Here is a 13,152-nt window from a genome sequence, read left to right on the forward strand (position 1 = left end):
TCACGTCGCTGATTTCAGGGTTCGCTTCCATGTGCTCTATGTCAGTAGAAGTACCGAAGGCCGGCTTTAGCCTTAGCTTGGAAATAGCTTTTTGCTCCTCGACCCCCAGTTTATTGCGCCAACGAATAATGTATAGAAGGCATTAGATGGGCGAGAATCGATTCTGAAGGGTCCAAGATAAGGTTTATCGAGAGGTTTTTTGATTGAATTTAATCTGACGAATACATATGTACAATTAGGCAACTCTTTGTGTACGAAAGGCGTAGTTTCACTGTGATGTAACGTGGTAATCGGTTTAATTTCAGCCATGTGAGCTCTTCAAATTTGAAGATTTTACGATTGTGCTCAGCGTGTTGTGAAGAGAAAAATTCGGCCGGCAGTCGAAGAGTTGTCTCGAAGACGATCTCTGCCGGACTGGCATCGATATCTGAGCGTATGTGTGTGCGTAAGCCTAGCATCACAAAGCGAATAGAGTGAGTCCAGCTATTAGAGTTTTTAAAGCACATGAGTGCTGCTTTAAAATCACGGTGCCATCTCTCGATTAGACCGTTCGATCTAGGATTGTAGGGAGTTGTGTGAATATAATGATCGTTCCAAGCAACATGCAAAGTTGTTTGAAGACATTATAATCGAATTGAGCTCCTTGATCTGAAGTAATGACCGCCGGTGCGCTATATCGTGATACTCAGGTATCAACGAAAGCTCGCGTAAATTATAATTTCGATCAGCCTCGTGGGTCATGTGAGTCTCGCATGATTCAGCAAGTGAGCAGAATATGTGACATTCGACATGCGTAGGCACGCGTTGCACAAAAAAATTATTATGTATTGTTTATAAAATATCAAAATAATATTTAAAATATTATTTTATAATATTAAAAATATTGTATGAAATCATTTGAATATGTGTGAATATTATGTATTTGTTGTAAATTAATTTCTAAGGGAAATTAAACTTAATTAATTTCCCTTAAAAATATTGAGTCATTAATGTCTTGTGCGCACACTATTAACCTGTAAGGTAAACAACACAAGAAAAAAATTAAACAGTCCCGTAAATCTCAAGTGCACTGTTATAATTTTCTTTTGCTGCCGATGTGAAGCTGCGTTGCTTGAAGGGTCACCGTTGTGTAGTGTAGCTTGAAGCGGTCTGCTGCTGCGTTGCACGCACTCGCACCGAGTTGCGTCGAGTTCTGCCGCCTAGGTTTGAGTTGGCAGCATCGGGTCAAATGATAAAACCGTGACGGCAGATGACAGCGGCCGCCATGTTCCGGAAAGTTTTTCACAACGCTGGTTGTCGACTCGTCGTGTGTCGATGTGTTGTGAACGCCGCTGCGCTGCTCTGCGCTGACCTCTGTGCGCCGCGCTGCGAAGCTCGTTGCCTCGTAGCGCACAAATGAAGGGGGAGGCAACGCGCTGGAAGGGACGACCGTCTCCTTCCTGCTCCGATGCGTAGCAAAGATGGCCGCCGCTATCACGCCGTCTCGGCGCCAAAAAATGGCGATGACGCAACAAGTAGCCGCACGTGGCCGTGTGCCGGGCTGATGCTATCGCTGCGATGAGGAGAGCCGCACGTGGCTGTTGCCGACACGCCAAAGTTGTAGTGGAGCTCGACGATGTGCAGAGCCGCGCGTGGCTCTAGCCGCCACGCCGTTGATGATGATGAGCTCGTGATCGTCGACCCTGCTAAAAAAACTGTATTGTAACGGATGAAAAAAATCTGTTTCAATCTTGATTTGTGCTAACACGCTAGTATCGCGCTCGCGAGTAACAAAAGAAAACTCTTCTCGCTCCATGGCCACGAAGACGACGAGCAAAACCAGAGCATCGGCAACTGCCACGCTGGTCTCGACCTCCCCTGCTAATAAAGCTGGATTGTAACGGATAAAAAAACTATCTGTTTCAATCATGAATTGTGCTAACCAATTCCGATCAAAACAGGTAGGTCGCGGTCATTGTATCCGGTCATTGCTCATGTGTCCCTATTAAAATGGATTAGAAACTTATTTGTTATCATTTTTAATCCAATCGGATTAATAAATTTGGCATGGGATTACACGTTTCTTATCAACACTGATTTAATTAAAAATTATTTTTTACTTATAACGCTGAAAAAAGCTATTTTCAATTCAATTTGAGGTAAAATTAGTTTTTATATATTTCATAAACGGTTTTAGTTTTAAATGCCTAGCCTGTGCAAATTATAAAGTGTCAATACATAAATCTTAAATTAATTAATAATATTTAGTAGTGATCTTGCACTAGCTGACAGTCCTAAAAGTATTAGTGATATTTTTATTTTTCTGTTAACAGGAATACCCTTGAGTAAAATATACGTTTAAAACATATGAAGCAAATGTAACGTCCTTGAAAGGGACTTTGACTTTTGTGAACAAAATGTTCACGTGGCCTTGGATATTTAGAGCTTTTCTAGAGTTCCGTCCATTGGGAGGACAAAGGCCGAGTGGTTGGCTGAGACCGGCGACTCACGAATCATTAAGTTGTGTAGGAACGAGGGTCACTTTCGACCCGGCGAAACGATTGCTCGTTCATCGCCAGGGCGGCAGTGATGTCATGAGGAAAATGTATATTTATATTGCAATCATGATCAAGCAGTAGGTTTGAAGAGATCTATACTCGAACAGGGTCTTATTATTGACAAATTCGTTTACTTACATTATTGGGTATAAATCTGTACTGAGTCTGGTTGAAAACCTTGGCCAGGGCGGCTTGAAGAGAGGAAGAGAGAGCACTGGCACTAGTCGGCGGCTGGAACACAAGTAGTTGGACGAGGCCTCGATGTCGCGATATTTATATCGTTTTCGGCGGTTTCACCTATTATTGCTTTCGGAGGATGTTTATTGGTTTCTTGTTCTAATATTCCAGAACTCGGCTTTTACATAAAATATAACTTATTTGTCGATGATTTTCCAGACGCTTTTTTAATTTTTGAGTTCGATTTTACTTTTGGACCCTCAGCTGATTTTAATTCACTAATTTTTTTCGTAGCATACGCTTCAAATTTACCAATATCCAAACGGATGCTATAGTTTGGATTCAGTTGGTAAGCTGCTTTTGCGTAGGTGTTCATAAAATGTCTAAAAGATAATGAAAATATTAATAATAAAAAATACCATGTGCCGAATAAAAACTAAAGATCTGCACAATAATTAATAATCACAAGTCATGGGAGAAAGAAAATTTGGTGCTACGCTGTTCAAGCGTCTGAGTATGCTCGAATTTTCATTCGATGAGGAAAAAAAAGTTATTCATGGGATTTCCTTGGCTTCCTGATTATATTATACGATTTTTCGTTTCGCACTAAAAGTGTAAAACCAGCTACGTTTGATAATTTTCTGAGTAAAATCAATCGAAACTGTATCTTTTCTAATCGGATTAAAATAAGAGCTGTGCGGTAAGGCTCCTGAGACTTTGAACACCATATTTTCTATCTTTAGAAAAAGTGAATATAATTAACCCTAAAGACAAAAATAATTCCTAAATATATATCAATTGAGTAACCTCCACGAGCCCCGATAGTTGTGGATCCAATTTGTCACATTTTTTCTTTTTTCCCCTTTAGAAGACGTTGATCCAGAAATCGTCGATTTCAAAAGAATATCATCATCGAACACCAGAAGTAATATGTTACCAGCAAATTGTCGGGAAGTTTTCGAAGTATACAATACGCTGTTGAATTTTGCTTCTGGTATCTACACATTGCGACCAATGTGCACTTCATTCTAGTTATTAAAAATTCAATGATTAGATCATATTTTAAGTGAAAAAAATAAATTTCATAAAACAACTAAGAGAAAAAGAGTGTTATAAAACAGGTAACAAATTTAAAAACATGAGACAATGTTTTTAAAAATTTTGGGGCACAAAGAAAGTAATTTTACGTTACACCGTGTATCTGCACATATTCAATGCATACAAGCGCGATAACTTGATAAAATTTTACTTACAGAATCATTTACCGGATCTGTAACCTCGTATATTACCCCCGACGTACCTCGTCGGTTACGTGTGTCCCTTGGCTCTGTGGATCCGTTCTGCACGTCCGGGGTCTACCTGTAAGCTTCATGCAGTAAGGGGAAGGAAAGCTCTTTACACTAACACATCCATCAAGAATCAAACACTCAATATTACCAATAACAACTACCAGGTTTATTCGTTTATTAAATAAACAATATACACGGCCTCAGAGAGTACCCGAATACCCGGTCGACGGCAGACGCGACGATCGTAGCCCTGGTGGGCGCGTCGGCGCGTACGACTCGCAAATACAACGACTAAGATCTGGGCCGCCCGACTCACCACACGATGTCGAGATCTTCTCCTGGTCCAGATCCACCCTTGGTCGTCCTTGTGGTCTGCTCGGCCGTTGGATCCGCTGGTTCTCTCTCGCGCACTCGAATCGACTCGTACCGACACTCGCACTCTTCACTCGGGCGACGTAGAATCTTACTAGCCTGCGCGGTACTCGTCAATTCGACCTAGACATCCCCCAGGATGTCGCGCTCAAAGCAAATCTTCGACTCCCTTCTCCTGTTCATATGTACGCTCTCGTATCTCAACGTATACGCGTGTTTACGTTCTATTCTTTCACACTTGGCGCTCACATGAAATCATATTCAAAATACAATTATTAATAACGATTCTTATAACTAACTATACACTCGGTAAATCGACGATGGTTCGTCAGGGCGGCCCAACAGATAATGCCAGTTCCGGCATTACAGATCTTCTCTTACAATTTCTAACGATGGAAAATTGCTAGCGTAATTAATAGTACCAAGAGGAGCTTGCTATATTATCACGTCCCAAATTTCTAAAAATTCTGAAAATATTTGAGAATGTTTCTCAATAAATTTGGAGACTTTTTTATTCCATAAACTTTTTCTCTAAACTTCATTGTTTTTGAGAAAAAAAATATATTATTCTACACATATATGAATTTTTTGCATGATAATATACATGACACTCGTGCCCGACTCCTATGGCACAATTCTCGGCCATTGAAAAAAGACGGGCAATTGTGACAAATTTTTTGAAATTCAATAAAAAATTGAAATTTCATTGTAATTTTCCAATTTTAATATATGTTATAGAGCTTGAGCTCCCCTTTGCAATGATCGTTTCAGATTTGAAAAATTTTAAAAATTCGCTTCAGGAAGCAAGTTTGAAGTTATGGTGTCACTCATGCCCGTCTCTCCCCTAAGGTTTAAGAATTTTTTTCTCCGCATATTTAGCCTGCTTTTAGGAGGTTTCCATACTTTTGTGACATCCTGTATAGGGATATGCAGGTCAGTTACTGGACTCTCACGTCAATATAAAGGCATACTTGTATTTATGCTTTTAATTAAAGAGGTAGACAATAAAAACAAGTACAAAAAACATAATTTTTGGTGATTCAACAAACAAAAAAAAGCGAATACTGTTGTTGCTGCTGTAACGGCGAAACATTTCTTTATAATTTTTTTCATTCGCATTCAAGATCGCTTTTAAATAACAAATATGCTTTATTCGAATATGAAATAGTAAGCACATATATGTATAGTTTTTTTGAATGCACTTTATTGTGTTTTAATTAAGACTCACTCTCGTTTGTTCTTGTTTTGTAAACTTTACTCATTTTCTTACGAGAGCTACGATTTTTATGTTCGGCCTCTAGCGATACTCTATGAACAACTTGGTATCTGAATTAACTTTTTGTATCTAGAATTGCCAACGTCTCAGGACACGTAAAAGTGTTCTCTAAAGTGAGTGGGCTCTGCCAGAGGTTAAGACTTGTGCTGATAAGTAGACGTAAGAAGCTCTTTGTTTGTGAATTTCGAAATCATAATATAATATAAAAGTATGTTTCAAACGCGCTCCACGCGCGTAAATTTTATGATTCGTTTTTTGAAGATTGAGGAATAGTATGATTCAAACGTGCGTCGCGAGCGTCAATTTTTTTCTTCGTATTCTGATATTTATAGTTTAAGATTCAGAAATAGTAAGTTGCATTTTTTTCGTTCATCTTGTGACTGGAAATATATCACATATATTCGCCGACACAACGATACCTTCGATACTCGCCTGGCTCGAGAGATCGCGACTAATGTACACTAGACTGATTCAAAAAAATCGAAGTTTTTCAAAACTTCGATTATACTTAATGTCTTCCATATGCCTAAAAATGAACCCCAAAAAATTTTTAGCCCACTTAAATAATTTTAACTAGTCGCTCAACGAGCATGTAGATTTCTGATTTAAATAAGATTTGACAATATATTTTATCTCTTTGAATGTTTGAGACAACTCTAACAAATTTTTAAAACTATGAGCGACATGTATTTTGATGCAAAATTTTATCACCTTTCAGAATCCGGCGTCAAAATTGAGATCGGTGCATTATTTCAGTAGTTATGAGCAATTTTGTGCCGAAAAGCGTGGTTTTTGTGTAAATCGAGAAAAGTGCATTTGGTTCTTCAAAACAACAGTTCAGCACGATCACCTATTGAAAAAATATGAATGCATTGTTTGATAAGTTTTTTCCTTACCTTTCCAACGCCGTATTCAGATTTCAAAACGGCCTTAATTTCGCCGAGATACAGCTGTTTTTGTGGGATGCGTTTTTGTAGCTGAAAATCCAGTCATTTGGCTTCGGGTTCACGAAAAATCACGTTTTTCCTCTTTCTGAGGAATCTGTAAGAGCTACCGAAACGAAATTTAAGCCGAAATTTTATAAAAGTTATTCCAAAAAAATTAGCGTAAAAAAATTTGATACGAGTCTTTCCTCGATCAGTCGAGATACTTGGGTAACTTTGGGTACATGGATTATATGGGTTCCTTTGGTTATATGGGTTACTAGGGTTATTTGGGTTACTATGGTTATAGGGGTTACTGGAGTTACTTAGGTTACTTGGGTTACTGGGGTTACTTGGGTTACTTGGGTTACTTGGGTTATATGGGTTATATGGGTTACTTGGGTTACTTGGGTTACTTGGGTTACTTGGGTTATATGGGTTACATGAGTTACATGGGTTACCTGGGTTACTTGGGTTACGTTGGTTACTCTGGTTATATGGGTTACTTGGGTTATATGGGTTATATGGGTTACATGGGTTACCTGGGTTACTTGGGTTACGTTGGTTACTAGGGTTATATGGGTTACTTGGGTTATATGGGTTACTTGGGTCATATGGGTTATAAGGGTTACTTGGGTTACTTGGGTTACTTGGGTTATATGGGATGTTCGATATACATCGAACATGTATATTTTATAAAAAAAAGAAGGTTGCATAGCAACCGCTGTCGGGTTGCTCGGAGTAATGATAAATAAATTCATTCTCCAGGTAACCGTGCAAAGAAGAGGAGCTACGCTCTTCGCTCTCTCTTTCTTTGTAACAATTTCTTTGATTACCGTAAATCATAAATTTGATTTACAAAGGTGCTCTCAATTGAGCAAGTTGTACCTTGTACCAAAAATAAACGTGAGTTTTTTTCATAAGATTTTTTCTCACGAAAAACAAACTGTGTCGCTCATTGGAACATTTCGGGATTTGTCAACCGACTGACGGTCTCGACGCAACATTTTTTGGTGCCGTGACCAGGATCCCACGACATACCGCTATGCTTCACAACGAATGTTACGATCACGCCAACTCTACATTCGACAACGACCACTTCTCTCACATCTCATCCCAATCTCCATCTTGGCCATTCCGTTTCCAGCGCTGCGCAAGTCCGGCGGTTCATAACCAGTAAAAATTTAAGTACAATTTTTAAAAAAAAAAACTTTTGAAGTTTCGTGCAGTTTGTAAAGTATAACCTCATACATGCCATCTTAGTCCGTTGTTCTCGTTAGCTTCAATTATCGTTTGCCATTAAATCAAGCATTTGAGAAACTTAATTAGTTATCGATATTTTTTCTTGTTTGCTGTGAAATTTGTGTGTTTTGTGATAAAAAGTTCATGCATTAATAATGGCATCGCGAATTAAAACGATCAACCAAAAAAGAATATCTCTGAAAGGACAAATCACTCAGTTAGAAAGGATTGTGAACGATCGTACCGATCAGAGCGAGCCATTAAGTCATACGGAGCTTGCGTCCGCGAAAGCACGTTTTGACCGGATAAAAACGTTATTTGAATCATATGAGGAATTGCACGATGAGCTTGCAATCCTCGACGGGGCGGGTGAAGAAAACATAGCAGATTTTGAGCCAATACAAACACGATATTACAATCTTATCGGTAAGTGCGAATTGTTGTTCCCCAGTCCTTCAACGATACAAAATTCCTTGAATACTACTTCAATAGTCTCGGGGGACAAGACGCACAGATTAAAATTGCCAGTAGCGGATTTACCTAAATTTGACGGCGACGTTACGGAATGGCTATCATTTAAAAATTCGTTTACAGCCATGGTTGGCACGAATGACATTTCAAAATTGCAAAAATTCATGTACCTACAAAATTGTCTACAAGGTGACGCATTACAAAAAATTTCGATTTATAACGTTAGCGAGGAAAATTATGATTCTGCTTGGCAATTGTTATTGGACGCGTACGATCATAAACGAATTTTGATGGTTAAGCACTTGGATGCTATTTTGAATTTACAGCCCGTTCTCGAAAGTTCTCGTCGGAGTCTAACCAAGCTGACTGACGAAATGCGTCAGCACGTGAACATGCTCGCGACATTAGATATAAAGCTCGATGAAAATTTATTAATACGTATTTTAGAACGCGCTCTGCCTAATGATATTCGATCGAAGTGGGAAGAAACATTAGCATTGGATCAAATACCGATTCTGAAGGAACTGTATACATTTATATCCGAAGCAGCATTTAGGTTATTCACGATCGAGCAAAATACCATCGGTCAATCGAGTGTTAGAGAGAGCGGTCAAAAGCGTTCATTACCATGTGTAGAGTCCGGTGCAAATAAACGTAACAAGTCTGACAAGGGGGCGAGAGTTTTATTATCTGACGTATCTGAAAATTGTCTCGCGTGTGATAAAGAAAAACACCCTTTATACCGTTGTCATGCTTTTAGAGTAGCTAAAATTCAGCAAAGGTGGGAAATTGTTAAAAAAGCCGGTGTTTGTCGAAATTGTTTATCGAGACACAATGGCGAGTGTTCGTATTTCAAATGCAAGAAGTGCGCGAAATTTCACAACACTCTCTTACATCGCGACGTCAGTCAACCTCCAGAGAAATCGAAAGCTAAGAATCCCTTATGACTATATTCGGAGAATCACAAGCTTGTATTTGAATCGCTGCAGTCTCAATTAATGTTAACAGCACAGGTGCGTTTCAAAGATCCTAAAGGGAATTTCGTAAGTTGTCGGGCTTTACTGGACACTTGTTCGACGGCAAATTTTATTACAGAAAAGCTCGTTAATAAACTCTCGTTGAAGCTTCATCCATGCTCGTTCCCGGTCGAAGCTATGAACAATTTGAAAACTAAATCCTTAGGAATAGTACAATGTACATTTAATTCGATTCATGGCGATTTCAGTAAAACGTTAACTTGTTTAGTTATGCCTAAAATTACTAATCGTGTTCCCGATGAAGTTTTCTCGCGAGAATCAATGAATATACCAAATAATATAAAATTAGCTGATCCGCAGTTTCATGTACCAGGAGAGGTTGATCTATTAATTGGTTCAGGTGCAACATTAGCTATGTTTTCAATTGGTCAAATTAATTTAAATCAAAATAACGATGATTTAGTATTACAAAAAACTCGGCTTGGGTGGGTTGTCGCAGGAGGAATGTCCAATTGCAAGGAAGCCGTGTGTCACGTTTCGAAGTTAGAGAATCTAATGGAAAAATTTTGGAAATTAGAAAATGACTCAGATGGTGATGATAGTAAAGAGACTCACGATTGCGAAACACACTATATTAATAATACGTATCGAGAAAGTTCCGGGCGTTATGTTGTAAAATTACCATTTCGTAAAGACGTTGATTTGGGGGAATCTAGAGCTCTAGCATTTCAACGATTTATGAGCTTACAGAAAAAGTTTAGTTCGGATCATTCGTTGCAATTAGCGTATATAGAGGTAATGGATGAGTATATTCAAAAAGGCCACATGACACCGATAAATGATGATTCAACAGCTGGTTATTATTTACCTCATCATTCTGTCGTGAAAATGTCAAGTACAACAACTAAGGTTAGAGTAGTATTCGATGCTTCGGCTAAGACGAACTTAGGAATCTCGTTAAATAATTCACTAATAACTGGCCCGACAATACAAGCAAAGCTTTTTGAACACCTTATTCGATTTCGTACTCACAAATATGCGTTAACGGCCGATATTGCTAAGATGTATAGACAGATCTGGGTTCATCCAGATCATCGTAAATTTCAGCGTATATTTTGGCAAATAAATGGAAAAACGCAAGTGTTTCAGTTAAACACAGTGACATTCGGTGTGTCCTCAGCTCCGTTTTTGGCGATAAGGACGCTGCATGAGCTTGCGAAAGACGAAAAGGAAAATTTTCCAGTAGGATCGGCTGCGTTGTTGCGCGATTTCTACGTCGATGATTTTATTTCAGGCGCGAACACAATAGAAGAGCTTTTAATTTTACGAGACGAAGTAATCGGAATTTTAAAAAAAGGTGGATTCGATATTAGAAAATGGGCGTCTAATTCGGACAGTGCTTTGCGAGATTTGAATGAGAGAGATGGTAATGTAGATTTCATGATCGATGAAACGTCGATTCATAAGACGTTAGGAGTCGCGTGGAACGCAGATCGAGATGAGTTCATTTATTCCGTCAAGCCTATAGAGAAAGATACGAAAGTTACTAAACGAATGATTTTGTCTAGAATTGCTCAAATATATGATCCGTTAGGTATGCTCGGTCCAGTCATTTTTACTTCAAAATTGATAATGCAACGGTGTTGGAAAGAAAAAATTGGCTGGGATGAATCTGTGCCGTTGTCACTTCACAGTGCTTGGTGCGCATTTGTTGATCAAATCGAATTAGTAAATAATTTTCGTATCAAGCGTCGTATCCTTATTGACGACTGTGTCGATGTACAAATACACGGGTTCTGCGATGCAAGTAAAGCGGGTTACGGGGCCTGCATTTATGTACGTTCGCGCGATAAAAATAATAAAATACAAGTACAACTATTATGCTCAAAAAGTCATGTAGCTCCGTTGAAAGAACAAACAATTCCTAGACTCGAATTATGCGGAGCAGTGCTTTTGACAAAATTATACTTGGAAATAATTCCCGTGCTGAATTTTCCAATAAATAAGACTTATTTTTGGACAGATTCGACTATTGTTTTACAATGGCTTAAAAAACATCCAAGCACACTAAAGGTTTTTGAATCGAATCGCGTAAGTGAGATACAAAAGCTCGGTGAACGCGTAATATGGCGACATGTACGTACAGAACATAATCCGGCTGACGCGTTATCGAGAGGGCAACTTCCGCGAGAATTTTTAGTAAACAAATTATGGCTTCAAGGTCCAACATGGCTTTTACAGACTGAATTAGTATGGCCTAAATTGCAATGTATTGAAAGTTTGAATATACCCGGGATGAAAAATATTCATTGCATAGTTACTAATGTTTCTCGTGAAAAATTTATAAATGATTTTGCGTCACGTTATTCGTCGTATCATGCATTAGTTCGCGCAATCGCTATATGGCATAAATTTTTTCAATGGCTAAAATTAAAAAAGGAAAGTAAAAGCAAACCCAGAGTTGAAAATCGTGACGAGCCGGAGAAAAAACTGTTAACCGTAGACGAGCTTAAGTATGCGGAGGAGAATCTGATTCGTTTGGTACAGCAATCTTGTTTTGCGGAAGAAATAGCCAGTCTTAAGAAAAAAAAACATGTAAAAAGCGCGAGAATAGGGGCATTGAGTCCGTTTTTAGATGAAAAGTTTATTATTCGCGTTGGGGGGAGGATTAGCAGATCAAACATAGCTTTTGATCAAAAGCATCCGATACTTTTACCCGCACATAATTACGTAACCGATTTATTAATTCGATATTCACATGAGACACTTCATCATACAGGAATACAATCGACACTTTTTAATTTACGACAGAGATTTTGTATATTAGATGGTCGGAATCAAGTTCGTTTTGTAATTCGGAAATGCGTCCGGTGTAAAAGGTTTCAACCTGTCGCAGTCGATTATAAAATGGCTGATCTGCCGGAATCACGAGTTGATAATGCAGGTTTATTTTATCACACCGGAGTTGATTATTTTGGCCCTTTGTACATTAAAGAAAAGAAGCTTAAAAATCGTAACAAGGTCAAAGTCTACGGTTGCGTTTTCGTTTGCATGTCGATTCGGGTGGTTCACATTGAAATCGTGAGTGATTTGTCAACAGAAGCTTTCTTAGCAGCTTTCAGACGATTTGTTTCGCATCATGGAAATCCAACACACATGTATTCCGATAATGGAAGTAATTTTGTTGGCGCGAATAATCATTTACGCGAATTGTATATGATGATAAGGTCAGACGATTTCAAATTGAAAGTATCGAATTACGCAGTAAGCAAGAAAATAAGTTGGCATTTTAACCCACCGATTTCGCCGCATTTTGGCGGCTTGTGGGAGGCTGCCGTCAAGTCCTGTAAACATCACCTGAAACGCGTGATGGGTAATCAATTATTTACTTATGAGGAGTTATGTACTTTGGCGGCAGAAATTGGTGCAATTTTAAATTCGCGACCACTATGGCCAATTTCGCCAGATCCTAATGATCCAATAGCTTTAAGTCCTGCACATTTTTTAATCGGACACCCATATACGGCATTGCCCGAAAATGATTTTTCTGCGTTTCCAGATAATCGCTTGACTTCGTGGCAGCGTGTAACGAAAACAAAGCAGGAATTTTGGCGTCGTTGGCAACTTGAGTACTTGTCAGAGCTGCAGAAACGTCAAAAGTGGATACGCCCGAATGACAACATTAAGCTAGACGATATAGTATTGTTAATAGACAAAAATCAACCGTGCTTGCAGTGGCGATTGGGACGGGTGGTCGAGCTGCATCCTGGCGATGATGATGTGGTGAGAGTGGTTACGGTCAAGACATCGCAAGGATCATTCAAAAGAAACGCAAGATCTCTTTGCATTTTACCAGTTCATGTTGAATATACTCAAAATGAGAGTTAA

The 13,152-nt window shown here is 38.8% G+C and overlaps 1 protein-coding gene across 1 annotated transcript; it reads left to right on the forward strand.

Annotated features, from left to right (window-relative positions):
- Window positions 1-12,171: 12,171 nt before the first annotated feature.
- Window positions 12,172-13,152, forward strand: LOC106652156. Its single transcript, XM_014370951.1, has one exon. The coding sequence runs from the start codon at window positions 12,172-12,174 to the stop codon at window positions 13,150-13,152; it is 981 nt and encodes a 326-aa protein (XP_014226437.1).

This window comes from Trichogramma pretiosum, unplaced genomic scaffold, assembly GCF_000599845.2.
Source record: "Trichogramma pretiosum strain Unisexual culture from Peru unplaced genomic scaffold, Tpre_2.0 scaffold6, whole genome shotgun sequence".
Lineage (NCBI taxonomy): Eukaryota > Metazoa > Arthropoda > Insecta > Hymenoptera > Trichogrammatidae > Trichogramma > Trichogramma pretiosum.